This window comes from Pimephales promelas, chromosome 17 (assembly GCF_988280905.1).
Source record: "Pimephales promelas chromosome 17, fPimPro1.hap1.1, whole genome shotgun sequence".
Lineage (NCBI taxonomy): Eukaryota > Metazoa > Chordata > Actinopteri > Cypriniformes > Leuciscidae > Pimephales > Pimephales promelas.
This window is the reverse complement of record NC_142785.1, coordinates 23,067,862-23,095,203: the sequence shown is the minus strand read 5'-3', so window position 1 is coordinate 23,095,203 and position 27,342 is coordinate 23,067,862. Positions and strand designations below refer to the sequence as shown.

At 37.5% G+C, this 27,342-nt stretch overlaps 1 protein-coding gene across 2 annotated transcripts in view; it reads left to right on the top strand.

Annotated features, from left to right (window-relative positions):
- The window catches only part of myo1d (myosin 1D), a 69,150-nt gene extending 42,592 nt beyond the window's left edge, over nt 1–26,558 (top strand). For both annotated transcript variants that reach the window (XM_039664897.2, XM_039664896.2), the window contains exons 17-22: nt 1,110–1,333; nt 2,325–2,463; nt 2,571–2,675; nt 2,798–2,911; nt 8,345–8,499; nt 23,967–26,558. In XM_039664897.2, the coding sequence (XP_039520831.2) occupies nt 1,110–1,333; nt 2,325–2,463; nt 2,571–2,675; nt 2,798–2,911; nt 8,345–8,499; nt 23,967–24,123 (894 nt within the window). In that variant the 3' untranslated portion in view covers nt 24,124–26,558. The remainder of the gene's footprint in view (nt 1–1,109; nt 1,334–2,324; nt 2,464–2,570; nt 2,676–2,797; nt 2,912–8,344; nt 8,500–23,966) is intronic.
- The last annotated feature ends 784 nt before the right edge of the window (nt 26,559–27,342 follow it).

Genomic DNA, 27,342 nt, shown 5'->3' with positions numbered 1-27,342 from the left:
TGTTCTTGCACTCCTCTGCATTAGTCATACAGTTAAGTTACGTAATGGGTTCAGTCACAGTAGCACAAAACTCAAAGCAAGTTCTTCCTTGAGGTCAGTACTAGCACACAGGCAAAGACCATGTAGGGGTACTACTCGCCCACACTACAGTGCTGAGTTAAGTTTTATTTAATTTAATTTAATTTAACACAAAATTTGATACTGAATTTTAAACCATATAATGCAAGCTTGAGGCAACTGTGGTGAACGTCCAGGTCACCAAAAAGCAGCATTCTCAATTTTTAAGACAGGCGTTTGGAAAAAGACATTGGAATTGATATCTTTGGACAACACATCAAGTTTAACCTCATGTTTATGATGTCACATTTGCCTGACATAAGGCTCCTTTCACCTCTTCCCAGTCCCACCTGAGTCAATGTAATGTGGATTCAACATATGGTGGGGTTTTTTTCTGAGTACTGAGCCACTTAAACAGCTCCCCAGAGGTCCATTATCATCTATTATTCATGTCTAAGACCAGCTTTACATCCTGAGAAATGCACTTTGGGTGCCACAGATCACATTATATGTATCATTGGAGCAGATGCGTTATATTTGGCACCATGATATACTGTATCTCTTCCAGGGGTATTCTCATACACAAATAAACAAGATGCAAATTGCTATATTTAGACCTGAGGAGTAGCCGAAATGCTTGGAATGACGTTATGCATCTAGATATAAGAAAATATGTAACCGTGTTCCGATACAGTTATAATAAAAAAATCAGATTAACAATACATTTTTAAAAACTTTTCACCTTTTTTCATTTTGAGTTTGTCTTTTGTCTGAAATGTAAATTTTGAAAAATGTTCATGTCATTTTTATGTCCATTTTACTGACAGATAGCATTTAAATTCAGTCAAAAAACTAATATTTTTAGTTGACCATGTTGTGTACAGAAGATGTTAAGTAAAGGTCTGTTGTTGATATTGCCTTTGTCATGTCTTTATTTGCATTTGCCTTGAGATAGTCCAAAAGTTTCATTGATATTGTGATATTTGCATTAGGTTACAATGTTAATCTTGAACTTTCACTCACACTCTTTTTTATCGCACTCTTTCACTCAGGTGTGGCGTGGAACACTGGCCAGGAGGCGTTACCGCCGCATGCGTGCCGCTCTTATCATCATCCAGGCGTACAGACGATACAAGGTTAAGTCATACATCCGAGAGGTCAACCGCCGCTTCAAAAATGTCCGTGGCATGAAGGATCATGGTAAACATGTGAAATGGCCCACACCGCCCAAGGTCTTGCGGAAGTTTGAGGAGGCGCTGAGGAACATCTACAACAGGTCAGAGTTATAGAGAACAGGCTCTGCGTGACTCATGGAGTAGTCATGTATGGCTTCAGCTGTTCTGCATTAACGTCAGCCGTGTGAAGGGGGACAATATAATGTCTCTGACTCAGTTTAATGCTTTCAGCTCTTTATCATTGTTGGACAAGGAAATGTTCTTTTTTTTTTTTTTTTTGCTAAAGGCTTGTGTATTTCCTAGGTCTTTAAGAAAGGAAAGGCTCTCTTGTGTTTAACAGGGCTGTTGAGCCTGGGGCACATATTGATCTTTGGATCAAAGCTTTGTTGGAGATCTATTCACAAGAGCCTTAACACAGCTCTGACCCTGAAAACAATGTTGAAAAAGTCAAAATAATATTCCTGGTGTTTAGATTTTTAGTCAGACAGCAGATGTGCACCTACATCATAAAAATAAAATAAAAACTATAAAAATATAACAGTATAACAATTTGAGGGTAACATCGATTGTTTGCACCTGAAAAAAACATGTAAGCAACATTTTCAATACAAATTATATTATCAGCATAACAACTTGAGTGTAAAATCTGACTGAAATTAACACAAATTCCACTATTTCTCATCAGTATTTGGTTTACTACCTTTTGGCTTTCTCAAACTGGGGTTCGCAAACTAATAATTAGATCCCGCAATATCAAAACGAATTAATTAAATAGATTCTTTGTTTTACACTATGAAACTTGCAAGATGTTTAATGATCCAAAGACCAAATTTGTCTCGTGTCATGACCCCTTCAACATGCAAATGTTTTGGTAAATTATTGAAATTTCTACTCCATTTTTACTCCATAATGTTTCCTTGTTCACTTTTTTAAAAACCACAGAACTTTCTGCTTATTTCCAAGTTTAGGTTATATTTTGAATAGCATTTTGAGTGTGGTTTCAGTATATTTACAGTACATTCCTGTAACAATTACGGTGTATGTTCCAGGTGATGGATTTGTGTTTAGGATATTTATTTGAAATCATTTTAGATGGTGGGCCTGGACGCTAATTAAAGGCCTGTCTCCAGAGGAGATGATGCAGGTCAGGGCTAAAGTGGCCACATTGGAGTGCCTGAAGGGGCAGAGAGCAGATCTAGGACTACAGAGAGCCTGGGAGGGCAACTACCTGGTTAGTGTTTAAAATCACACAATGTGTCTGAGATTAACAGATGGTTTAAAATAAATTAGAATACATTTAGTATAGAATCTTTAACACCAGAATTTTTCTGTTCTTAGAAAAGGGACAGTCCTGGGACAGCATCTTCTTTTACTTTGGTGTCCAGTGATCTGCAGAGGAAAGATAAGTTCATGAGGATCCTCTTCTCCTGCAATGTCCGCAAAGTATGTCCTTGATTGTAATCGGTTCAGACTTCTCTGACTCACAGTTAATGTGTATCACTGCTCAAGTCGCAGGTGTTTGCTTTGTATGTTGTTAACCTACGTATGCAATATTATCTTAACAGATCAATCGCTTCAATAAAGCAGAGGACCGAGCATTGCTCATCACTGATCGCCACCTCTACAAAATGGACCCTGTCAAGCAGTACAAGCCCATGAAGAGCATCCCACTCTATAATGTAAATATTAACCTTATTTTTACCTAAGTAAGCATAGGTTGCACTCAAGCAGCAGAATAATAAGACTGCCGATCATCGATCGAAATCGATTCAGATTTTAGTGATGTAATTTTCTTCACAGTTAAAATTAAAATGGATTGTTTATATACTTCCAGGGTTAATAAAGTCTGTTTTAATCGGTAAACCCAAAATGTTTTATCTTGAGCTAAAATTGGTACAACATCTAGTCATTCCAGTCATAGTCAGTTTACATAACATAGCTTTACACTAAAGTAATTTTCTGTTGTGCTTGAAATACAGCTCAGGTCAAGCAAACCCTTTGTCTCTGGGATTAGTTTTATATGAGTTTAGACCTTTGAGTGCTTGAGCTATTTATTTATTTGTATTGAATGAATCAATAAATATATTGAATGAGTAAACATCAGCTTTTATTTGCATTTAGGCTGCATTTATTTGATCAAAATAGAGTAAAACAGTAATATGAAATATTATTACAAATGATAAAATAGCTAAAATAGTGAATAGTAAAATAGTAATTTATTTACGTGTCATGTATTCCTGTGGTGGTAGCTGAATGTTCTTCAGTGTCACATGATCCTTCAGAAATCATTCTAATTTGATGATTTGGTGGTCAAGAAACATTTCTTATTATTATCAATGTTGAAAATAGTTGTGCTGCCTAATATTTTTTTGGAAACCATGATGCATCTTTTAGATGAATAGAAAGTTCAAAATTATTTATTTGAAATATATTTTTATATATATACTGTATATATATAATGTATTACTGACCCCAAACTATTGAAAAAAAAAATATATAGGCTATTGTAGTATTTTAACTCAATTAAATTGGCAGCATTAGTAGTGGGAGAAGCGAGTTGAATTTTACAATTCAATTTATCAACAGTGTTCAATAGTATTCTTTTGTACTTCATTTAACACAAATACAGCGGTTATACGCGTATTTATTGCTTTGATTATGTGCACAGTGGTTCGAAAATCAGGGAATAATCTCTTGATCAAGGAAAGGTCACTCCCCTGCTAAACCTTTCCTGCCCCTCACATTTATTTATTGCTCCAGTGTCACAGAACGCACAGGTAAGGAAATTGATAAAATGATTTATGTGTCAGCAAACACCTCAAAGACAAAAGGGATATCAAGGACACTCATTGCATTATTAAATGGTTGGGCTGGAACCATGTCTTAAAAAAACCATTACAGAGTTATCAAAAAACAAAAACAAAAAAAAAAAAACACCACGTTAATCCCCACCCCCACCCCCCCACCCATAAAAAAATCCACTCTGCAACTCAGCTACGCTCCTCCTTCTTCATCCATCTCTTTCTTCACTGTTGTCATGCCAACATCCCAGGGGATGGGGTTGTCATGGTGACGGAGGGAGTGGAGATCAGCTGATGTCTAGTATCGTTTCAGCATGTGCACAAATTTGCCTCCTCTGTGTGTTCCTTCTGCTCGGGCTTGCTTGTGTCTTTGCACTTCTGTGGTCTTTCTTTGTTTTCATCTTTTTTTTCTCCTGTTGCAGGCTGTTTTACGCTTCATAGACCTCTTTGTAGTCTTTATATTTTCCCGAATGATGTTTATTTGGTTAATTTATCACGGAATGATGATAAGACATTATAATAAAATTGCCTAGTATTAATATGGAATGAGGAAATAGAAGATATGTAGCCTATAGTGCATAAAATCACACTGCATGATACTAATTAATGAATCTTTTACATAACAGTGGGAACACTACAATTCCTTCAATCATTTTCAAACACAGGAAGTCAGTAGTAATGTGACTAATTTTCTACTGGTTTCTACCAGACACCAGGGGTTTGCCTGATCTATATTTCCACAAGTATTATATGGATATCGGGATACCACAAGCTGTTCTGGACTGGTCAACAGTGTCATACTCACATTTGTCTTTCGTAACTGTTTAAATATTCTTTCGTAACTCTTTAAATATTTACTCAAACTGTAAGTGACAAATTGCTCATATCCGGCATCCAATAATGACTGTATTATAATGCGGTCCTAAATTGGTCACACCAGCTGTCTCCCTCTTGCATCTTTTCTCTATGTGTCCATCACCAAATCTTAGATGTGGACTAGAGATCCTTAGTTTCTTAATCTATTCAGCTAGTGATTTTTGCCCTGGAATACTGATCCACGGGGGAGTCAATACACTCGATTTCCCCCTAGCTCTTTTTTACTTTAGACCAGACTGTGTTCGTTGAACCCTAGCCCCTATCTGGGTGAAGAGAGAGAGAGAGAGAGAGAGAGAGAGAGAGAGAGAGAGAGAGAGAGAGAGAGAGAGAGAGAGAGAGAGAGAGAGAGAGAGAGAGAGAGAGAGAGAGAGAGAGAGAGAGAGAGAGAGAGAGAGAGAGAGAGAGAGAGAGAGAGAGAGAGAGAGAGAGAGAGAGAGAGAGAGAGAGAGAGAGAGAGAGAGAGAGAGAGAGAGAGAGAGAGAGAGAGAGAGAGAGAGAGAGAGAGAGAGAGAGAGAGAGAGAGAGAGAGAGAGAGAGAGAGAGAGAGAGAGAGAGAGAGAGAGAGAGAGAGAGAGAGAGAGAGAGAGAGAGAGAGAGAGAGAGAGAGAGAGAGAGAGAGAGAGAGAGAGAGAGAGAGAGAGAGAGAGAGAGAGAGAGAGAGAGAGAGAGAGAGAGAGAGAGAGAGAGAGAGAGAGAGAGAGAGAGAGAGAGAGAGAGAGAGAGAGAGAGAGAGAGAGAGAGAGAGAGAGAGAGAGAGAGAGAGAGAGAGAGAGAGAGAGAGAGAGAGAGAGAGAGAGAGAGAGAGAGAGAGAGAGAGAGAGAGAGAGAGAGAGAGAGAGAGAGAGAGAGAGAGAGAGAGAGAGAGAGAGAGAGAGAGAGAGAGAGAGAGAGAGAGTGTCTCGCCTTACTGACAAAAAATACAAATTTACACTTGGGGGAACAATTCTTAATCATGTCACCTGTTATAATTATTTGGGTCTGACAATCTCAGCTTCTGGAAAATTTGACACTACAATAAAAGATCTGACTGATAAAGCACGTAGGGCTTATTACAGTATAAGAAAACCCCTGTTCAAATATAACCCACCCATCAAACTGTGGCTGAAAATCTTCGACAGCATCATCAAACCCATCCTTCTTTACGGCTGTGAAATCTGGGGGCCCAAATTTAAACTAAATTACGAAACCTGGGACAAAACCCCGGCTGAAATTTTCCACCTCGAGTTCTGCAAAAACATCCTGGGAACTCACAGAAACGCTCCCAGTCTGGGGTGCCGGGCAGAACTGGGCAGATTCCCTCTCCTATCGGAGATCCAGAAGAGAGCCGTAAAGTTCTGGTTCCATCTCTCAGACGCGCAGACAGAGAGTTACCATCACTGCGCTCTCAGATACAGGGCAGGACTCACTGAGGGCGACCCCATGATACATTTAGTGGAAAAACACCAACTCAACTCATCAATTCAATTCAGACACTCAAAAGTAAAAGAAATAGGGAAAATAACCAAAGAAGAATACATACACGATTGGCAGATAAAGGTCACACAACTAAATAAACTAAAATATTTCAACAAAATAAAGTCAGATTATAAATTGGCTCCATACCTGACTGATATCGGTAACTATGGTCAGAGAAAGCTCCTAACTAAGTATCGCATTAGTGACCACAGTCTGTGTGTGGAGACGGGCCGACATAAGCAGAGCTGGAGAGAGAGAGAGCTCCGAGTGTGTCCGCACTGCCCTGATGGGGCCGTAGAGGACGAGCTGCACTTCCTCACCGAGTGCAGCAAGTATAAAAACATCAGAGACGCTTATTTCACACAAATAGCACAGATTGTACCTCAATTCCAACAAGTGAGCCCCATAAACAAACTGTCTTATATTTTGGGAGAAAAAGAAGAGTGTGTTCACCTGGCAGCGCAGTACGTGTCCTCCTGCCATCATATGAGGGAGAAGGGATGAACCCTCTTTTCCATTAAACTGCTCTCTGTACTTATTGTATATATCTTTTTTTTTTTTTTTTTTTTTTTTTAATCTATTGTGGTATATTTATGCATAACATGGAAATGTTTTTTTATTGTTGTTGCTTATTTTTATTTATTTTTTTTTTCACTTTTATTTATCTACATATATGTTTATATATTACTATTGCTTTGGCAATATTGTGCTATTTTACAGTCATGCCAATAAAGCTCAATTGAATTGAATTGAATTGAATTGAGAGAGAGAGAGAGAGAGAGAGAGAGAGAGAGAGAGAGAGAGAGAGAGAGAGAGAGAGAGAGAGAGAGAGAGAGAGAGAGAGAGAGAGAGAGAGAGAGAGAGAGAGAGAGAGAGAGAGAGAGAGAGAGAGAGAGAGAGAGAGAGAGAGATGAAAGACAAATACATTTTTTCCTTAAGGAAACTGCATTACACAGTTTGAAGTGCTTCATCTGGAAAAATACAGTTACAAATGTAATGTAAATACCTGAAGAACATTTATGAAATTTTCAGCATAAAGTTTGAGACAAAAAAGTGTTGATTGGTGTGACCATGAAAAGTAAAGACTCTAATCATTATTTCCAGAAACGTCATAATAAAATGTCATTTGTAATAAAATGTGTGTGGAATTTTATTACAAATTCCATTTTTTTTTTTTGTGATTTCTCCATTTGCCAACCTGAGCTATCCTTTTCATGTCATAAATAGGTTGATGATCTGACATTTTTAAGAGACTACAGCTCTATCATATTCTTTTTTACAGTTTTCTGGTCAAATGACAATAAAGTGGCTTCCTGTATGGTGTTTAAACCAGACTTTGAAATGGCAGTCAATGTTATTAATAATATAATATAATATAATATAAAATATAATATAATTGTCTTTTAAATTGTTTTTAAATGATTTTCTTTATTTGACAATCTCTAGATCATTTTTGACATTTTTGCTTAAAGCCCTACAAAAAATGTGAAAATGAAATTCAGTTAATACACTGAAATGGATGATAGTTCAGGTGTTTTCAAGTTAAGTCATTGCCCTTACCTGACTATAATTTTAAATACTTAATTTAGCACATAATAGAAACATAATGTCATTGACCTTTGCAGTCTGTTCTGACACATTTGAACTAGAACCCAAGGTACCAATCACCGAACCACCATACTCAAACATCTAATATCACTTTAATTATCACCTGTCTCATGTTAAATTATTGTTTTGACCAGTTGTTGGTAATTGGGCTGGAACCATGTCTTAAAAAAAAACTCCCACACCAGTTGCTCTCACACTTCAATGTACCAACAGATATATGATGTTTCCTGAGAGTGCACCACCAAAACCCAGGGCCCACCCAGGTTGACAATAATGGGAACAAAATTATGGAAGGGCTTATTAGTGAACGCTGGTCTTCTGTGTCTGTATGAGTGCGTTTTTAACTGGCATCACCCTTTCTTTCTGTCTCAGGTGACCGGAATGAGCGTTTCCCCTGGGAAGGACCAGCTGGTCGTCTTCCACACCAAAGACAACCAGGACCTAATCGTGTGCTTGCAAGGCATGGTGCCAGCAGGGGAGAGCCGCATCGGAGAGCTGGTGGGGACCATGTTCAGCCATTTCAAAAGGTGATAATCAGCAAGGGGAGCTCCTGAGAGCGATTTGGGAGAGATAGCGGGACTCTGGGGACAGGGCCTGGGCACATAAGGCTAAGAATGCCAACCATAATAATTCACCCTCTGTACACTCTGTAGAGCCAGTTCAGGGCTTTTGAGGACAGAGAAGACAGCTTAGCCCTGTCGGATCGGTACCCCCTTTGGCTTTTTATGATGCGGTAGACAAATTGTTTCTTCTAGATTTGAGAGTTACTTTATGCCTCAAAGAAGCTGCCAAACGAAATAGATGTTCTGCTTGATGCTTGCTAAATTATGTCCTAGTTCGCCATACTGTGATGGCTAAGGGTTCCTGAAATTGTCAGGCACCATACTATAACAGCCCTTTTGATGTTCTGTTTCTTCTGTTGTGTAAAAAATGAGATGGACTCAAAAGGTTATCTGAGGTATGTAGAGTGTATCTGTCTGTCAATGTACTGAGATTAGAGGAAAGCCAAGAGATTCAAAGATGAAGGTTGTCTGAATTAATGTTTCCATTTTGTGTGTCTGTGTGTTTTAGTCAAATGAGTCTGGCTGACCAGGCAGATTATGATTTAAAACATAAACCCTCTATAATACAAGTGTCCCTACATATACAGTGCCCTGAAACAACCTTTAAGAACATGCACAATAACAGACCTAGTCCAGAAAGTCAGGGGCGTATAATTTATTTGGGACGCCAGGGATGTGTAGCAATCCCTAGCAATAATTTCGATCAAAACTTTAAATATATGTATATATTTATGTCCCCGTCCCCACCAATTTCAAAATCAAACCTACGCCACTGCAGAAAGTATACACATCTACTGTACATTGTGTGGCCATGGCAGGTCATGTGTTCAGGCACATTGTTGGCGCGTTGCTAAAGTAGACGTCCCAAAATATATATTTTTTGTTATTTAAAGAGCTCGTTAGTAATGTGCGCATATAGGTGGGTCCAGAACATGCATACACTTTGTCCCGTAGATGGTCTGCTCGCGCACATTAACCTCACACACGAGCAGATCTGTTCAAAACACACCCATTACTCATTAAGAGAATAGGGACAACCTTTTTAGACCACGCGCCGGGATGTCGAGCATTTTTCCCGTCGTTAAACTAGCAAACGTGGTTTCGCACACGCTCTAAGTGCACTTCTGCCATGTGCTTTAGTCCATGCGCTTAGAATTAGATAGTTAAAATAGAGCCGTTCATATCATGTTTACTTGGCCAGATAGATGAAGACTGTAGCTTGGCTACAAAATGTGTGGTATCGACTTTCCTTACAAAGATGCTTCGCTGCTTATCCTGTAAATAAAGCCCTGTGTTCCCCAAGCTGGGTGTTTTTCAGAAAACACCTTGCTAACGTTTCGCTGCTAATGACCTGCAGCCGTAAGCTCTCTCTGGATCCATCCATCAGCGTGATCCATTGGCTGAACAAAAGGCTAGGCTCAGAGGCTGCTGTGTTCTGCTGCTTTCCTCTCCCTGTAGATGTGTACTTAACCTTTATCTCTCCTCTGCTGTCCCGCACATCAGCCCGAGCACTAGCCACTGCAGAGACACTAGTCCTTCCTCTCGCAGTTCACTTCCTATTGCGATTTCAATGGTGACATCTAGAAAAGAGCTTGTATAGCAGCTTTTGAGAGGTAGTGATACAAAAATAGTAGTCAGTTGAAATTATTTTCAATTATACCAAACCTATGCCATTATTCATGATGTGGACGTTAAGTGTGTTTGGATGTCTGGGCACATTTCGCTGAGGTTTGACACTGAACTGGTTTGACTTTCTGCCAGAGTGGCTTTACGGGAAAACTGCAGACATATCCGTTTTTTTTCCTGTGCTATTAATAGATTGGAAGAACGTCCCATGTATTGAAAACCAGTGTGACTGGCAAAGTCTGTGCCATATGCGAGTAAAATCATAACCCTCTTATCTGCAGTAAGACTGTTAACAAAGTCTCTGATATCTCAATTGAGTTCTACTGTATGTAATAAGAGTATTATTTCTCCAAGTGCCCGTTTTCTCCCAAAATTTTTATTTTTCTCTGAAACTTATCCTCACCATTGTGTCAGCATCTCTCTGTCTGCTGTCTATTTAGGCAGCATTGAACCTCAAGTGAAGTACACATTCATAATTCATTTCACAATTGAGTTTAATGTTAACAATGCAATACTCTAATAAGCATGAATAGAGATAACACGCATGTTGAATAAATAATATTTTTAATTATATTAAATTATTTTTAGGAACATTCTGTATAATTATTACTTGGATAATATGCAATATATTATACTAAATATTAAACTAATATTATGAAAAAGCAATTCATGATAAATTATGTATTTTTCACTGAATTAGCAAACTCTGCTGTCTTTTGGAGCAACCTTAGCATTGGGATCGTACTGTCCTTAATGACTTAAAGGAATAGTACACAGATACACAAGTAACACAAACCAAAATTGTAAACTCTCAAATGACTTTCTACTTTCTACCATGGAAGTATTTTGTAGCTTCATGATTTGTTTGAAAAACACACTGAAATTACTTACTACTTTGATAAGTTTATTTTTTTATTCCAGCTTTAATTGTACTTCTTCAATTTGTTTTTTTTTTTTACACTTAGTAGTTTGTGCTTTAACTTCAATTATTTCAGTTAGTTTTTCATCTAATATTTTTCATCTAATATTCATATTTTATTTCAGCTTAATTTCAATTTTTCACATTTGTTCTCAATAGTTTTAGTTATATAACCCAATTCAGTTTGCATTAGTTAAACTAGTATATTTATCAAAAAGTGCTCTGGAGAAAGTCATTTCACAAGGTTTTGAATGACATTAGTAATTAATAACAATTACATTTTTTCTTAATAACTATTCAAATTCAAATTCAAATGTATTTATAAAGCACTGAATAAAACAACCGAGTTGACCATAGTGCTGTACAGGCAGTAAAACCATAAACAGAAGAATAAAAGAAAAATGTACATCCACATATCTAATTAGGTAATATAGGCTTCATTAATCAACAACATGTATTTATAAAGAGAATAAAAACACTAGCACCCTTCACGCTTATCTTGATCGAACGCTATCATAAAAAAAAAACTATCCCTTTAAAATGCTGCCTGTGGAGGCTCAATATTTCTCTTCCATGGATGAGATGTAGGATATTAAATATTTAAGGTTGTGTGACTGCAGCTCTATTTTTAACCAGGCTCTTCATCATTGGCATGCGCAGCACACAGGAAGCACTGCACCGCTTTCTCTCTACCGAGGGAATGCCTCATCGCTCCAGCTATCACACCTGCCTTTAAGCATTATTCAAAGAGATTCGAGCCACAGCCCGACAGATACACACCCACACACTCTCTGGCCGACATGCGCACACGCTCGCACACATCTGTCTGCATCACCGTAGCCGTCACTCATCCTGTCACAGTTTTCACAGAGCGCTTCACTCATACACTAAACAGAACGTGTGAAGACCCAGATCAGGATTAGCTACACTATTTCGAGTCTTGAGGTTCTTTGTTGCAGCAAGAAAACTCCTGAGTCTCCTTTATTAGCCTGTGTAACTCTTACAAAAGAGGGAATTCCTCTGTGAGATGCCAAATCCAGTGTGTTGGTCTAATCTGTTTAAATTGGGCTCGAAACAAAGGTGTTGGTGTCAGCTCAGCTAGTGTCTCATCTGAATGAAGACCCTTGTTTCTATTGATCACTGTAGCTTGAACTAAAAGGCCCTGTGAAATTAAATGAAAGAGTTCTCTACAGGAATCCATTAAGTCTGTCTCCTTTTAACACTTCTCTGAAGGAATGAATGGTGCCTTTTGGACTCAAATCCTGTTTCAAAGCTCCTGGGAGAGTGACCTGGAGTTTGGATGTCTGAGTGAGTGTCGTTCCTGAACCTCTGACATCATTATAGCGTTAAGGATTAGGGGGTCAAAGACTTGTGCTTCAGGCAGTAGGAAAGCAAGTGTGGGGCTTTTCGTTACCTGGCACTGTAATTGTATATTGACATGCATATAAGGTCACAGGGTCATTGAAATGCTCTTAGACAATAAAAGCAGGTACTGATATGAAATCATCCTTCACGTTCTTTTGGCTTCTGGGCTTCGCTTTATTGCTTTTTTTCTCTCTTTGTTTAATCTCTCAACTCAGCACAATCGCATGCCATTACTCTTTATTGATCCCTGTTGGTTGTTTGATCACTTTCTGCGTGCTTATTAGCCAGAGTGCCTCAGAATGACCTCCATCCCATCACTTACAAAACTGGGCCAGATTCCAATCTGCACCTCTCTGTAACTCTGTTAGACAAAGACTCTGAATATGTGTATTTGGGTGAGAGAGAAGAGGAATTTACAGCAATCCTCATGGTCCAGCAGTAGTCCTAAAGGTTGATACCTGATTGCAAGGCATGATGGGACATGGATAATAGTGGTTTTGGCCACTTCCTTATACCCTTTTTCTATTTGTGTGACAATTAACAAGTTAAACCAAACCCATTTGTTTTGCCAATACATTACAATTTAAAATGAATTAAGATAAAAAAACAGTTATATAAATTTTTTTTTTTTCAGATATTTCACAATATTACTGCATAATATACTTCATCCAAACACATCTTACCGAACCCAATGTAGTGTACATTACAGTCTGGCTAACGATTTTCTTCGTAGTTTTCAGTGTAGACAGCACAAAATATGTGTCTCTGTCCAGACCGTAATTTGTGCTGCAGCAATTTTCGTTCTTTTTATAAATCAATCATGACTTTTAGAGAAGACTTTCCGAGTAGAGGCAGAGGTGCATTTCTTCCATTGATGGGATCAGGTTTCTAATTCTAAAGTCACTGGCTGGCTTAAGTGTGTGTTTTAGCACCAGTGTAATGAGAAACGGGCATGATACAGCATCAAGCTGGGCAGGAAGCTACTCTGTGCCTAATGTGCTGTATTATAAATGCTCACAGTAATGCAAACGTTTTTTCAGGCCTCATTAGTCTGTTGCCAGTGACTCTGTGTTGAGGTGCTGGCTGCAATCATTGTGTCCTTCAGCAAGGTCATCCTTCATGCTGAACGCTCTTTCAGCCTCCAGATTGTCAAGTTTTTAGCCCTCTTGTCCTTCCAGTGCTTCACTTTTGCTTTTCCATTATTTCTCTGAGCCTGCACTAGCTCTGTTTCTTATCCCATCTGTTTATTTTTTTCCTCTGTATTTCTCACCTCACCTCACTCTTGGTGCTGCAGATGCAGTTCCCATAGCAACTAGACGATCCATGTCTGTCTGATATTTAGTCCATTAGTTGGCCTGCCGGTTTAGAATACTAATGAGTAAGAAAGAGAGATTCTTCTCTAAATAGCTCCATTTGCCTACCCTTTCAAGGTAAAGGCTGCTATGAATTGCCTGTTGCAGTGATTATAGTGGAATTCGTATGTAAATAAGTTGCTTACAGTAGCCTGCTGAGGGAAAACTCATTTCACCCCATTCGAGCGAAACAAATAAGTGGGAATTTGCAATCTTAAATGTGCATTTACACACATATGTGCTTCAGTGGTAAAGTTCCATTTGCATTTGTTTTTTAGTCAAGTATAATGCATGTGATATTTATAAAACATTTCCTTTTTTTACACAATTTGAAGTTTTAAGGCAGGTGGAACCTTTTATTCTACACTATTGACACAAAAGTGACATTTATTATAATATTTTGTTTTTAAAGTATATTTACACTACCTTTCAAAAGTTTGGAGTTGATACAGTTTTGTTTGAAAGAAGTCTGCTTTTATTTGATCATAATACAGTAAAAACAGTAATAGTGTGAAATATAATTGAACTGAAAATCCAGCTTTGACATCACAAGAATAAATTACATTTTTTAACATTTTAAAATAGAAAACGGTTATTTTAAAATGTTATATATTTTTAGTTGATTACTTACAATATCCCAAATGTTTAAAACTATTTGTAAATCGTGAGAAAATTGCGATTTTAACCAAGGAAATGGGGCATGTGAGCAGGGGTGAGGAGTCGCCAGTCAATGGCGTCATATCCGTGCTACCCTCGGTTTCCGCTCATGCTGTTATTATTTTGTCCATACATTATGGGACCTTGACAAGCAGCCTTTGAGACAAAAAGAGGACTAAAACGAAGATCAAAATCTTTCGAGATGCCGAGAGCTCCACGTCCGTTACTAAAATGCTTCCAAGATCGACAGGTTGTGATTCCTGTAACATACTGTTTTACGGTCAATGACAAGAGTACTAATCAGCTGTCTAACGAACGTAACCAGCACATGTATCCCATGTATGAGAAGAACTAAGTTACATGAAACAATCCAAATGCATATTTTACACCACTGAAATGGGAAAAGTCACTACACACAGTGTTTATAGCTAGCTTTAGCTTTCTGCTGCTTCTCTTTCAAGGTAGTGATGAAACACGCTCTGTGGGGCCATTTGTTCGCTGTAGGCTATGGTAGAAACGTGACGTCACAATATGTCGACCTTCATAGAAGTGTGTGCCCGCGGTTATGTAGATATAAATGTCTCATTCGAAGGTAATAAAAACATTTACGGTTTATTAAGTAAGTGCTGAATACAGCACTGAAAACATAGTTATGGATGGTATATTGCATTTCTGTTTATAGATATTCAAAATTATTACACATTGCACCTTTAAGAAACATTTCATATTATTATCATCATCAGTGATGAATACAGTTGTGCTGCTAAATATTTTTGTTTAAATTGTGGATTAACAACAACTCCAGACATAAAACATTGAACACTAAACACTGTCACAACATAGCAATCAATCAAAACAATTAATTAACAGGCAAGCAGCATTACCAGCTCAATGAATGTACACAGCATTCGAAAACACAATAAACGCATGGAAGAAACTTCAGCACTGGGATCACTTTTGGACGGTGTTGCTACAAAATAAATCGGGTTTATGGAGTATACATTCTATATCACAATAATCATATTAATATATTATTACATTTTGTATATTATTGTATCATATTTTTGTACTGCCAACAACTTTGTCCTTCGAATTTTCTTCAAATTCTCTTCAGAGAAAATTCAAATACATCAAGTATGAATAGTAAATTGCTGTTTTTCTGTCACATTAAGCTTGTTTTGCTTTCTAATCAGCTAGATGTGTTTGTCTGTTTAGTCATCCTGAACTGAGCTGATGGAGAGAAAGGCTTAGCTGGCGAACAGTTTGGGGGTTTTAAATGGATGTTGGGGTGTTGGTGGATGACTATGATATTGTGCTTGTGTGCGTTTGAATTGGAGTGTGTGAATCTGACCTACTTTTTCCTGTGCTAGCTCTGCATTGCTGTGTGTCTCTCTCTCTCTCTCTCTCTCTCTCTCTCTCTCTCTCTCTCTCTCTCTCTCTCTCCGCTCCACCCCCACTGCCCTTGTGTCTTACATTCTTTCCCTCTCTGCGTTCCAACCAGCTAGAGATGTGATTATGGGAGGATGCTTCGTTGGCTCATGACATGTACAACCCCCTCCTCTCCCTTCTCTCTGTCTGTGTGATTCTCACCTGCTCTGCATCTAATGTCTCAACAGCCATTTTATCTCGCATCCAGTTTCTTTACTGTCCTTTCATTTTTTTTCCTCCAATCACTAATTGAACAAAACCAAATGCTTATACATTTACGTTTGTGTAGCTGTCTTTACCACCATTACCATAATTACAGCTTAATTGTAATTGCTACTATATTATTACTATTGCTAATACAATTACATGTGCTATTTCTAAAGCTGCTATTATGACTATTTTGCTTTTGTTACTGCTACAATCCTCATTATTACAGTTATTAGTGTTATTTTTTGGCTTTTTGGCTTCTGTATAGTATTATAGTGTAGGTTATAGTGTAGTGTAGTCCATTATTTAAAAATTAAACTTCAGTTATATGAATTTCTATTTGAATTCTACTTGATTTAATTCAATTGAATGTATTTAGAATATCATTTTACTTCCTGTTTGCTTCCTTAATTGAAATTCAGGAATTAATTAATTTGTTCCTTTTTTAATGTAATGTGCAGTAATCTCAATTGAATCAGGATTAAAGCCAATAACCGAGCCTGCCCTTCTAATCAATTTATTAATCCTATTTCTATCATCTACAGTGATACTACATCCCCAACAGAGCACTGCAACTAATAGCTCTCCAAAAAACTATTCCCAATAGCCAGAGAAGGCAAAACAATCCTGATATTAGCATGTTGATTTTTAAAAAGTGTCTCCTATTACCAGTCAGGATTATTTTTATATGACTTTGAGGGACCAGAAATTGCCCCAGAGTATTGTCCCAAAAAATGCCTTGCTGATTAAACAGCTCCCATGGGGATTCTTTTAGGAAGTGACATTGTCTCCTCAGTAGCCAGCAGGGCAAATAACAATGAGTGGTGTGTATGTATAAAGTGTGCTGATTTTCATGGGGCATCTGTCCTATTGTATTTTGACCATTGAGGAGCAGATTGACTACTGTGAATCAGTGAAGGGAGAGCAGTCTGGAAGATGTTCAAATTATTAAATCCTTACTCCTAAACACCACAGATGTAGTTCTATTGATTCTAAACCTTCAGCACAGGTAATCTCGGGTCCACTTTGATCCCTGTGAGCTCTCAACAGGAAGTGTATCTGCAAACTTACCACCAAATATTACTGATTCATATCAGCACATTCTGTCTGTAATTTCAGTTCCTGATAACTGGAACACAGCGGTCCGTCTTTAGTCATTGAGCAAATCTGCAGGTGTCTGTAAGCCTGAAATCTTGCTGATATCCCATAGGAAAATTCCTGATTTTAGCCTTCAAAATTATTAACTCGTTTGAAGCATTTTAAAAGTTGGTTTAACCAGTCAGAGTCTAATATTGTATCCAAAACATCATCATGATTGATTTGACCTTTGGCCATTAGTCATAGTTATATACAGTTATTGTCTTTGTTGTTATTATATATTTAAATATAGTATAATATGCATTTTATATTTTATTATTATTAATGGCAAGAAACTTTTTTCAAAATATTATATAATAATATTTTTTAAGAGATTGGCAATGATCATTTTATTGAGAATTCATAAACTATTATTATTAAAAGAACAACAATTGATTCGATTTTTTTTGTTTTTTTTTGTTTTAGAATTCATGCCTAAAATGGTTCAGTAATATTTCTTTACGTAAATTAAACTTACTTCTTAACTTAAACTTACTTAAATGTCTTTACTTAAATTAAAGTTAGTATAGGGTCTGTTTACTTGACAGCATTTTCAACTAAAAACTGAAAACTTTTAATGCGTTTTGTCCATTCATTTGCACGACAACAGCGTTTTTGAAAACGCAAACTTTTGAAAAATGTGAATATGTGAAAACAGTGACGTGATCCAGTGGCGGCTGGTGAAAATTATTGTAGGGGGGGCTGAATAAGAGGGGGGTCGGGTGGTCCCCCCCCCAGAAAATTTTGAATTTAGTAGATGTGATTTCCTGCATTCTAGTGCATTTTAGGCCTTAGGCCATGCCCTTACCTATACCAATAAAATAACTTAAACCAGTCAATACCAATGGTCAAACAATACAATAATAATAATAACAGTTTGACAGTTCATGATAATGAACAAGTTGCTGACAGAAAAAGTGCAAACGCATAATATTGATAAATTATAATATAGGTAAAAAAAAAAAAAATAGGTAATACAACAATCTAGTTTAATCAATCCCCAGCTGTAGACTACATATTTTTGACAAATTGACAATTGGATAATGGATAACAATGTGTTGATACTAGAGAAAGAGAGAGAGAAAAGGCTCTGAAAGAGAGGGTGGGACAACATTCTTGAGGGTAACACCCAAGTATGAGAAGAAAGTTGATTTTAACTAGTATGAAACACAGTAATCTAGCTCAGAACTTAAAAACATCAAAAAACAAAGCAAACACACGGGTATTAATATTCCTATAACTATTTTAATATCAAATGTGTGTGAAACAGTGTTTATGTGTGTGTGAGTGAGTGAGTGACAGAGCGACTAACTTTACATTATTTCCACTCGACGTCACTGGCGCTGCCATTCTTCTCTCATCTGAGGTAAAAAAATGTCCCGTGGTGCGCGTGCACGATGCACTCCCCTAATCTGATACTGTGGGCGATATTTTCAGCGCCCCCAAACCATAAAATTTGACGGCGCTGATTGGCGAAATATAAACTTTTTTGCATAGCAACCGGGGAACCATTGGCTTAAATTCCAGCACTGTGGGGCTGAGCGAACTGGCGCCCTGAGAAGACAGCCTATTGGCTATACTACTACACCAACATGATAAAAGTAACGAAAGTGAATGCAAATATCATTCTGGTGAGTTCAAAACACTTTTCAAAGTAAAACCATTATTAGCATATAATTAACAAAGATTATTTTTCAAAATGATAAATTATAATATATATTAAAAAAACAGACAGACAGGTCGGAGGGAGGGCGGCGCCCCAGCGCCCTCTATGGGCGAGCCGCCCCTGACGTGATCCATAAGATGTGTTCAGTCTATAGGGGCGTAGTGTTTCTTCACAAAGTGGCCTCGCCAACTACTAGTCTGGCATGCGATGCAGCGTTTCTTGTGAACGGGGAACAGGGATCATTTTGACAACATTGCTGTCTGTACGCAAAAAAGCGATAAAGTTTTGTTCCATCTTCCACGTGGTGCCAACTCACACCAGGAGCATTTCAGAAGCAAAGCAACTGGATTCGCGAGTACACTAGATTTATCTGTCCGGCGTTGTTTTTCTTTTTTGGGGTTCTACCATGGTTAAGCTGGCTATTGGTTATGTTTTGTCAGGTTTAATTGTGTTTATTGTTGTATTGCTGTCCTTCTTTGTTGTTGTTAATACACTTAAAAGTCCATGAACGACAAGGATGAAAGGTTTGTAGCTGTGTTTTAGTCGTTTAAAATACATTGTCAATTATCTTGTATTTCACACACAGTGCCTGTGAGCAGGAGGGGAACACTGGCATTTGGACCCGACGTCCATCAAAAATAGACCAGGCGCCTATCTTTAGCTAAGCAGTGCAGAGAGCCACTCCTGGGATGCTCCTGAAACGCTTTTGAAACGTGCTGTGTCGAGGCTGGTATAAACATAAGCATTCAGATCCGGTGGCCATGTAGTAGCCGTAGTCCTGCGCCGCAGACTTTTGCGGTTTAATAAGTGGTTAGATGTTACCACATGATGCACATTTTTAGCTTACCTGACACATTTTTACGGTTTTCCCTGTAGGGCTGGCCTCTCTGTCGTCCATTATTTCCTCCCTGTCCTATTCTTTTGCTCTCTCATTTTCACTTACTTTGCTCATCCATCTATCTCTTTTCCCCTCGTCACTATCGTTTGCCTCTTTTGCATTCATGCCTGCTGTTCTCTGAGAAGAGCCCCAGCTTTGATCAATATTTCTTCTTGCTAAGCCTTTTCTCCCTGTTCTTCTAAATGACCTACTTTGTAAACTCCTTCTTAACAGCTCTCTTTAAAATTGTGAAAAAGAGCAGAGGCAACAATGCCCTGCCACTGATCTGATACATATTAGAAGCTAAAGCCCCTGCCTGTGTTTGATAAATAGTAGTTTTAGAGGTCAGGCTTTACTGCACAGAGAGATTTGAGGAAGCTAAATTATTATATTTTCTACAGTAATCTATCTACTTGGCTTATTCATCATCCGTGCTGGTGCTTCAATGAACGTCATGCTCCTTTTGGTAGATTTCACACATTGAAAATCAACTAAATGCCAATGAAAATTAAATGTAGCAAAGCTGAATTGTTTTTTAATAAATCAATGAGGTGTAATTTGACTGATTTTATTCCATGTTTTTTTATTTTTTTATTTAAGGATCCTGGTGAAAAACACTTACACCATCACAAGATGTGCTCTCTGTTCTAATCCGTAGGACAAGGTTTAATGGTAACGCTTTAGATTACAGCCCGGAAAGTACTGCGTGATTAAAGCGATTTTACAGCATAACCTTTGGTAATAACCCTGCATAACTTTTTGAAATAATGGTGAACCAGTACATACTGTAAAATTAAGTCAACCGGTCGTTCAAATGACTGAGGAGAAAGAGGCTTACAAAAAAGGTGAAATTTATGAAAAATAAGACTTTTAAAAAAAAGAAAAACCATGAATACATGTAATATTGCGCCCCATAAATACAATCATGCAAAGAAAAAAGCAGTAAACCACCCCTTTATAGTATAAATATATATTTTTTTATTCTTTATTGCCCAAACTTTACATATTGTTCATAAGTACTTTACACTATAATTACAGAAAGTTACACTGTAAATTCCATTTAATTACACAGTACATTCCGAGCTGTAATCTAAAGCGTTACCGGTTTAATAATAGCAACATCAAAAAGGTGCTTTCAGCCAAAGGGTGTGTGTGTGTGTTTGATTACACCATGTGAGGAAGGCAGTGCAGTCTGATTACTGGAGTGGGGCAGTACACTCTAAAAAATGCTGGGTTGTTTTAACCCAACTTTGGGTCAAATATGGACTAACCCAGCTGTTGGGTTAAATTTTTACATTACATTTTTAACCCAACATTTCGGGTTTGTCCATATTTGACCCAAAATTGGGTTAAAACAACCCAGCATTTTTTAGAGTGTATGAAGTGAAGGATGCTGTGGTGCTGCCTCTCTTCTCTCAACTGCACAGCACGCACAATACTTTGTAGCATCTTTTTCCCCTTTTTTTTTGAGGATGTGAAGACGGATTAGCCCTAGGGCATATCTGCTATTTTTGTAGGTGGGGCGTGACTATGTTGCAGACACACACTCATTCTTCTCTCCTCCCATTTCTCCTCTCTCCTCAACCCACAAAATATACTAGGGCCAAAATTGCAGATTGCTGAATTGTGATCATAAGAGACCGTTTAACACCTTTCTGAACCTCTGTTGCATCTGTGTTTTTGACTGTAGAATAGAAAGTGTCAGTAAGGGCTCTTTTACATGAAGAAAATCCTCTTTTTGGCTTGCTGACCTCCTCATGGACATTGAGAGAGATTTTTTTTTTTTACTTTGCTCTATTGGATGCATGTTTTTAACACATACACGTAAAACCAAAGTATTACAGTTCAATGATGGTCATTCTAATATTAAAAGTGTTTGGAGACACTATGTCACACTTTAAACTTGATGAATTTTGTTGCATTTATTAAAACAGGGTGTCCCATTGTTAAATGAATATAAATAATTTTTTATGATAGCTTTCAATTATTGTGTAATGCTGAATGACGATAATGGCGCTTTCCTACTGCATGGTACGGTACAGTTCGGTTCGGTGCGGCACACTTTGGCTTCTTTCATAAAAAGATCCCAGTAAACAAAGATTTAATATATAGTCTACTGTCTTTATATTGTTGCTACGTTAATTTGAAAATTAAATGTGAAATTATTACAATATAAAAAAAAATATTGAAAACTTTAATATTTGGTTTTATTATTCACAATTAATTACAGTAAAATATGCGATCAATTAGTAAAAAAAAATTGATTGACATTATTATCAAGCTCTCTCTCTCTTTCTCATACACACACACACACACACACACACACACACACACACATCTGCAGTGTGGGATTTTAGTGTCAAAAGTAATTTCATTGGTTTCATTTGAACATTGGAAGGGAAGAATCCCAGAAAAATGTGATGAACGTGAAATGATGCTGTCTGGCACTAGACAAATGGGCTTGAGTTAGTTACCTCTGCATCTCCTGAGTGCTCACTTTCCCTCCCCCTTTACCTTCCCTTAATACTCCTTCTATTCTGGGTAGCAGAGCAGGCCTCAAAGGTGGTGAGTCAGTTGGCGTGAAGGGCACAGGCACAGGGGAGAGGAGGTCTGGAAAGAATTGATTTTCCAGTGGGCCATTTAGATCTGTCTGCTCAACCAGCACTGTGTGAGAGTACACAGAGTGACTCTCGGTATGGGGAAATCTACAGTCTTCATGCCGTTCAATGCTGCTAGCCTGCTAAAATCAAAACTCAACTAAATCCCAAGCAATTCGACTAACCTTCATTCCTGCCTCAACAGGAATCTGAAGGGATTGTACTGTATACCTAGTACAATGAGTAAACACAGAGTTTTCAAACCCTTGAAAATGATTGTGAACGATAGGAGAGATTGATGCTGGTTGACTTCATTGGGTTTCATTGAAACGTCTGGCGGGGCAACCTGCTGCTACTGTAACTTGTGGAGAGTTTATTGTCACAGAGTGCGCTGCTATGCCCCTCTCTGGTCTCAATCGCTCCCGTTCTCCGGAGTTCTAGAACTGCAATTCCCATCATCCCCCTCTGCTCTCATTAGGTTCCATCCCTGCCTGGTTTCCCTCATCATTTCCCTCACCACCTGCTAACCATTACCTACAATTTATCTGGACTGCTCCTTCCATTATTCCCTTGCGAAGTCTTGTTTTTCCACGCAGACTTTTCCATACGTTTCCCTAGAGTCTTTCTGTGCTCTGAGTTTCCCTGGACCTTTGATTTTTCCTGGACTCTGAACTCTGTTTATGAACCTTCGCCGCCTGTCTCGACCCCTGCCTGTGTATCACTTCTGTTCCTGGATTGTCCCTTCATTGTATGCCTGTCTGGCATACAATGAAGGGACAATCCAGACAGTCCTGACAATCCTGGCATAACTTTCAGTTATGTTTTACAAATGAGTTTGGGGGAGATATTGTTAAAGAATTCTTCATGCAAATTCTTTTAAGGGATATTCTGGTTTCGGTTTGTAAGCTCAATATTTGACAGAATTTGTGACAAATTTATTTTGAATTTTCTTTTAAAAAGCAAACAATTAAACACCACTAAAAGTAAATGTCTTAAAAGATTTAAATGTAAAAATTTGCCGTTTATAATTTTTATAAAAGCATTTAATGTACATTAATTGTGGTCTTTATTAGGTTGACATTGGATATAACTTTACACAAAAAAGGTTAGTAAACTATTGTTTCCATAGAGTATTTTAACATTAACGGATTGGCCTTATTCACTTCCATTGTAATTGCCTCACTGTAACCCAGATTTTTGCTTGGTGGAAAGTGGAAAAATTACTGAAAATTATATATATATATATATATATATATATATATCGAGCTAATAGGTTTTCTAGGTGTAACTAGGCTTTTAGTGGTTAGATCGATTGACTTCAAATGCAGAGTGTGTGTGTGTTGCAGTCGAACTTTTACTTTTCCATTCACCCTTCTCTAAAAACTCTTTGTCTCTCAGCCAATTACTCTCGTGCTTCATTGATCCCCTCAGTGAGACAGTCTGGTGTAAAATGCCCATCCACCCAGAAACAGCCAACCAGATGAGACAAGTACACAGAGCTCTGTGGACACAAACAAGAACATATGGAATATTTCAATGACTCTCTCTCTCTCTCTCTCTCTCTCTCTCTCTCTCTCTCTCTCTCTCTCTCTGTTTCTAGTGAGAAGAGGAAGCTACAAGTGAACATCCTCAGCCCCATTCACTGCAGTATGAATGGGAGGAAGTGCACTGTCATTGTGGAAACCAAGATCAACCAATCACAGCCAGACTTCACCAAGAGCCGATCAGGATACATTCTCTCAGTGCCAGGCAACTAGAGGGCCCGGGGATCCAAGACGATCCCTTTAACAGGACATTGACAGAAGGGTATCTTTTTTGTGCTAGTCAAAAACTTTTGTGTTGAACCTCAGAAATGAAGCCATACCAAATTTGCCTAAAGACAGGCAAGGCAGAATATTTAATTTAATTAATCCTTAAATTCCAAACTTCAGTTTATATTATTTCCAAGATGACAAGGAGGTAGTGAGATAGACCCTCGAAGATGATTTACTAGACCCGGCTCTGTGTATTTATTAAACATTACAACCAAATGATGGGTAATCATAAATGTAATATTTATGAGAAACAGTATCTTGCTTGTGTTTTGAGGTTTTTCCTTGAAAGGAAATATGTTGGTTTTTGATCATTGCTTCATGCGGGATGAAGAACAGCTCTGCTTGAGTCTCGACGTATTGCACAGATCATAAGCAGTCCTGCGGTTGCTGCTGAATTTGATCAGATGTTCTTAAGGGGGATGTGTTGATCATATCCTTAAACTCATCAACTGCTCTTAGAGGAGCTTTAAACTCTCTAATTTAAACCATTCTATTTTTCTGCATATAGCTGGTCATTTATAGCACATTGTATACCGATACTGTCATATTTGATATAGCTTATGTAATGTACTGTATGCACTATATATATAGTGCATATAAAATGTAGGTAGGCGGAGAACTGTCATTTATTCACATATATCTTGGAGTAGAATCAGATGGGGCGGCACAGAGCAGGAAGTGATGGTGACTGTTATTTTCAGTTGCAATTTTATTTAATAATAGACCGTGCCACCAATAGTGGTCCCTTTAGTCCTCCACTCACCCTCACTGGTTTATAGAAAAAGTCATTTCTGACTTTTCTGTACTGATAAAGCCATTCAAAATTTTGTTTTTGACTAAACAAAAAAAAAAATGTTTACAAAGACTGAATTTAAAGTAGTCGCCATTTTACACAAGCCAAAAATGCATTTGTCACCAAAAAACACTAGATAATGAAAATCCTCAACTATTAAGTCATTATTTTTTGAAGAACAGGCAACCAGTTGTTCAGTTAGGTTCCATTTTTAGTAAAAAAAAAAAAAAATGTCACAATTGAGTAACACAGCAAACAGCAAGTATTGATATTATGAACTTGCACATTTATGAGTTCAAATAAGAGAGAAAGAGAGCAGTATTGATTCATAGAACATCAACAGAGTTCTGAGTGGAAACTCCCAAGATGTCTGACCCAGTTTGAAGCTTTCACAACTGACAAAGGAAGTGCCAAACTGAAAACTGACTGCCGTTCTTCATTTTTAAGCAGGTGTTTGCAAACATTTGTTTTCCCATAATTGTTTCATTGTTTTGTTCATGGCTAGTAGCTAGAGATCTTTTTTATCAGTTAATTAGGATCGTTTCTCGTGGCCAAAAATATCACTAAGCTTCTATCAGTAGTGTCAGGGATGTTCTACTGCATGTGATGGGATAAAGTGGGGTAAAGTGGATTCGATGGCGAGTTGTGTGTGAGCCACGACTACTGATTCGTCCTGGATAGAATATCTATTGCATGTGAACGTTGATCACATAATCTCCATTTTGCTTGTCTGCTTTAAAATGCTTTTGCATAAGAAGGAATATTTATGTTTTGTCCATCTCCCTCTTCCTCAGTCCCTGATCACTCTCTTGACTATTAGCCTGGATTGGTAAAGTGTGTCAGTAAAAGCATGAAAACATAGTACTGTCGTACAACTCCGTTTTTTACCTCAATAGTTAAAAGCAAGGATATGAACACAATAAATGGACCAGTTTTTTCTGAAAGTTTAAAAGGTCTATTTCTCTTGAATCACACTCTAAATCTGACAGAAACTATACTGACAATGTCTAAACGATCTTTTACCTTGATAATAGGAGTTATATGATTGTTCATTTGCATACAATCCAGCCCATTTTGTGGATAGAGCAGTCTGCTTTGTTTTGGCAGTGATAGATGACAATAAATGACGGTTTTATAATATATAATTTTTTCTTCTTCTTGTCGTGATCCCCAGTGATTCCAAGTGCCGAATAATTTCAGTTCCCAGTTTTTTTTTATTTTCTATTAGCCTGATCTGATCAAATGATGTGCCTAATTTTTATATTTCTCTTATTTAATTAATATATTTTAAAATGTTGGAATGCTTGGACCAAATCAAAAAGGGAATCCAGTTTATAGTGTTTGTTTAAAAAAAGCTTGTTTTCATATGTATATTAATGCAATAATTAACCATTAGTAACTTGCAGAAACGAATATTATTATATGGAAACCAAACAAGTACGCTTTAAAAATGAATTATATTGCATATAAATCTTAGTACTGATTTATGTTTTTTTTTTTTAATCAAATTAACGCTGTACCAAATATCTGCTCATGCAAATAAACATGCCCTTGAAGTGTCTACTCTGAGGCTTTTGCTCCATCACACTGATATATTGTCATTGTTTCATTGATTTGCTGCACATGGCTATTAATCCAGGGTGAGCAGCTGTTTGCCGCTGGGATGTTGATGACGACGATTGGACCTGTCAATCTTTTCGCTGTGGGTGTGGCTACCGCACTGACAGCAATGACACTGTTTATTCTCATAGGTGTTTATTTAATTAATAGTTCTTAAGTTCATGATGGACATCTAGCATCTGTATGAATGATCTTTATTACTGTTGTGAATACATAAAAGTCACCATGAAATTAAAATTGACAATCCTTATGTTTGTAGAATAATCTTATTTATCCGTACACATCATTCTATTTAAAACTCATGTGCCCTCATAATATTTGATCAAAATAACTCTTTTCTTATGATGATTCACTGGCTCCAATCACAGCAATGGCCAAGCACAAAACTCCAATCACAAAATCAACTCCAGCTCTACATTTTTTCTTGTTTGCAAAGCCATTTCAAACCCTGTTTACACCTGTATTTAGAGTACGTTTACATGACAATGATTTGCTAAAAACTGAAAAAGAAACTTTTCTTTGTACAGATGACAACGTTATCAAAATGATCCCCGTTCACACGGATCTATGAAAATGACTAATAAAGCTGTTTTATGAATGCCAGAATGCAAGTATTTGATGATGTCACTTTGTAAAGAAAAACTATGTGCCCACTTACATGCGCATACTTTTACTACAGTATTACTTTATCCTCTGGGTAATTTCCTCTTCCCAAAGCCTGAGCAAAGTCATTCACAGTAATCCTAATT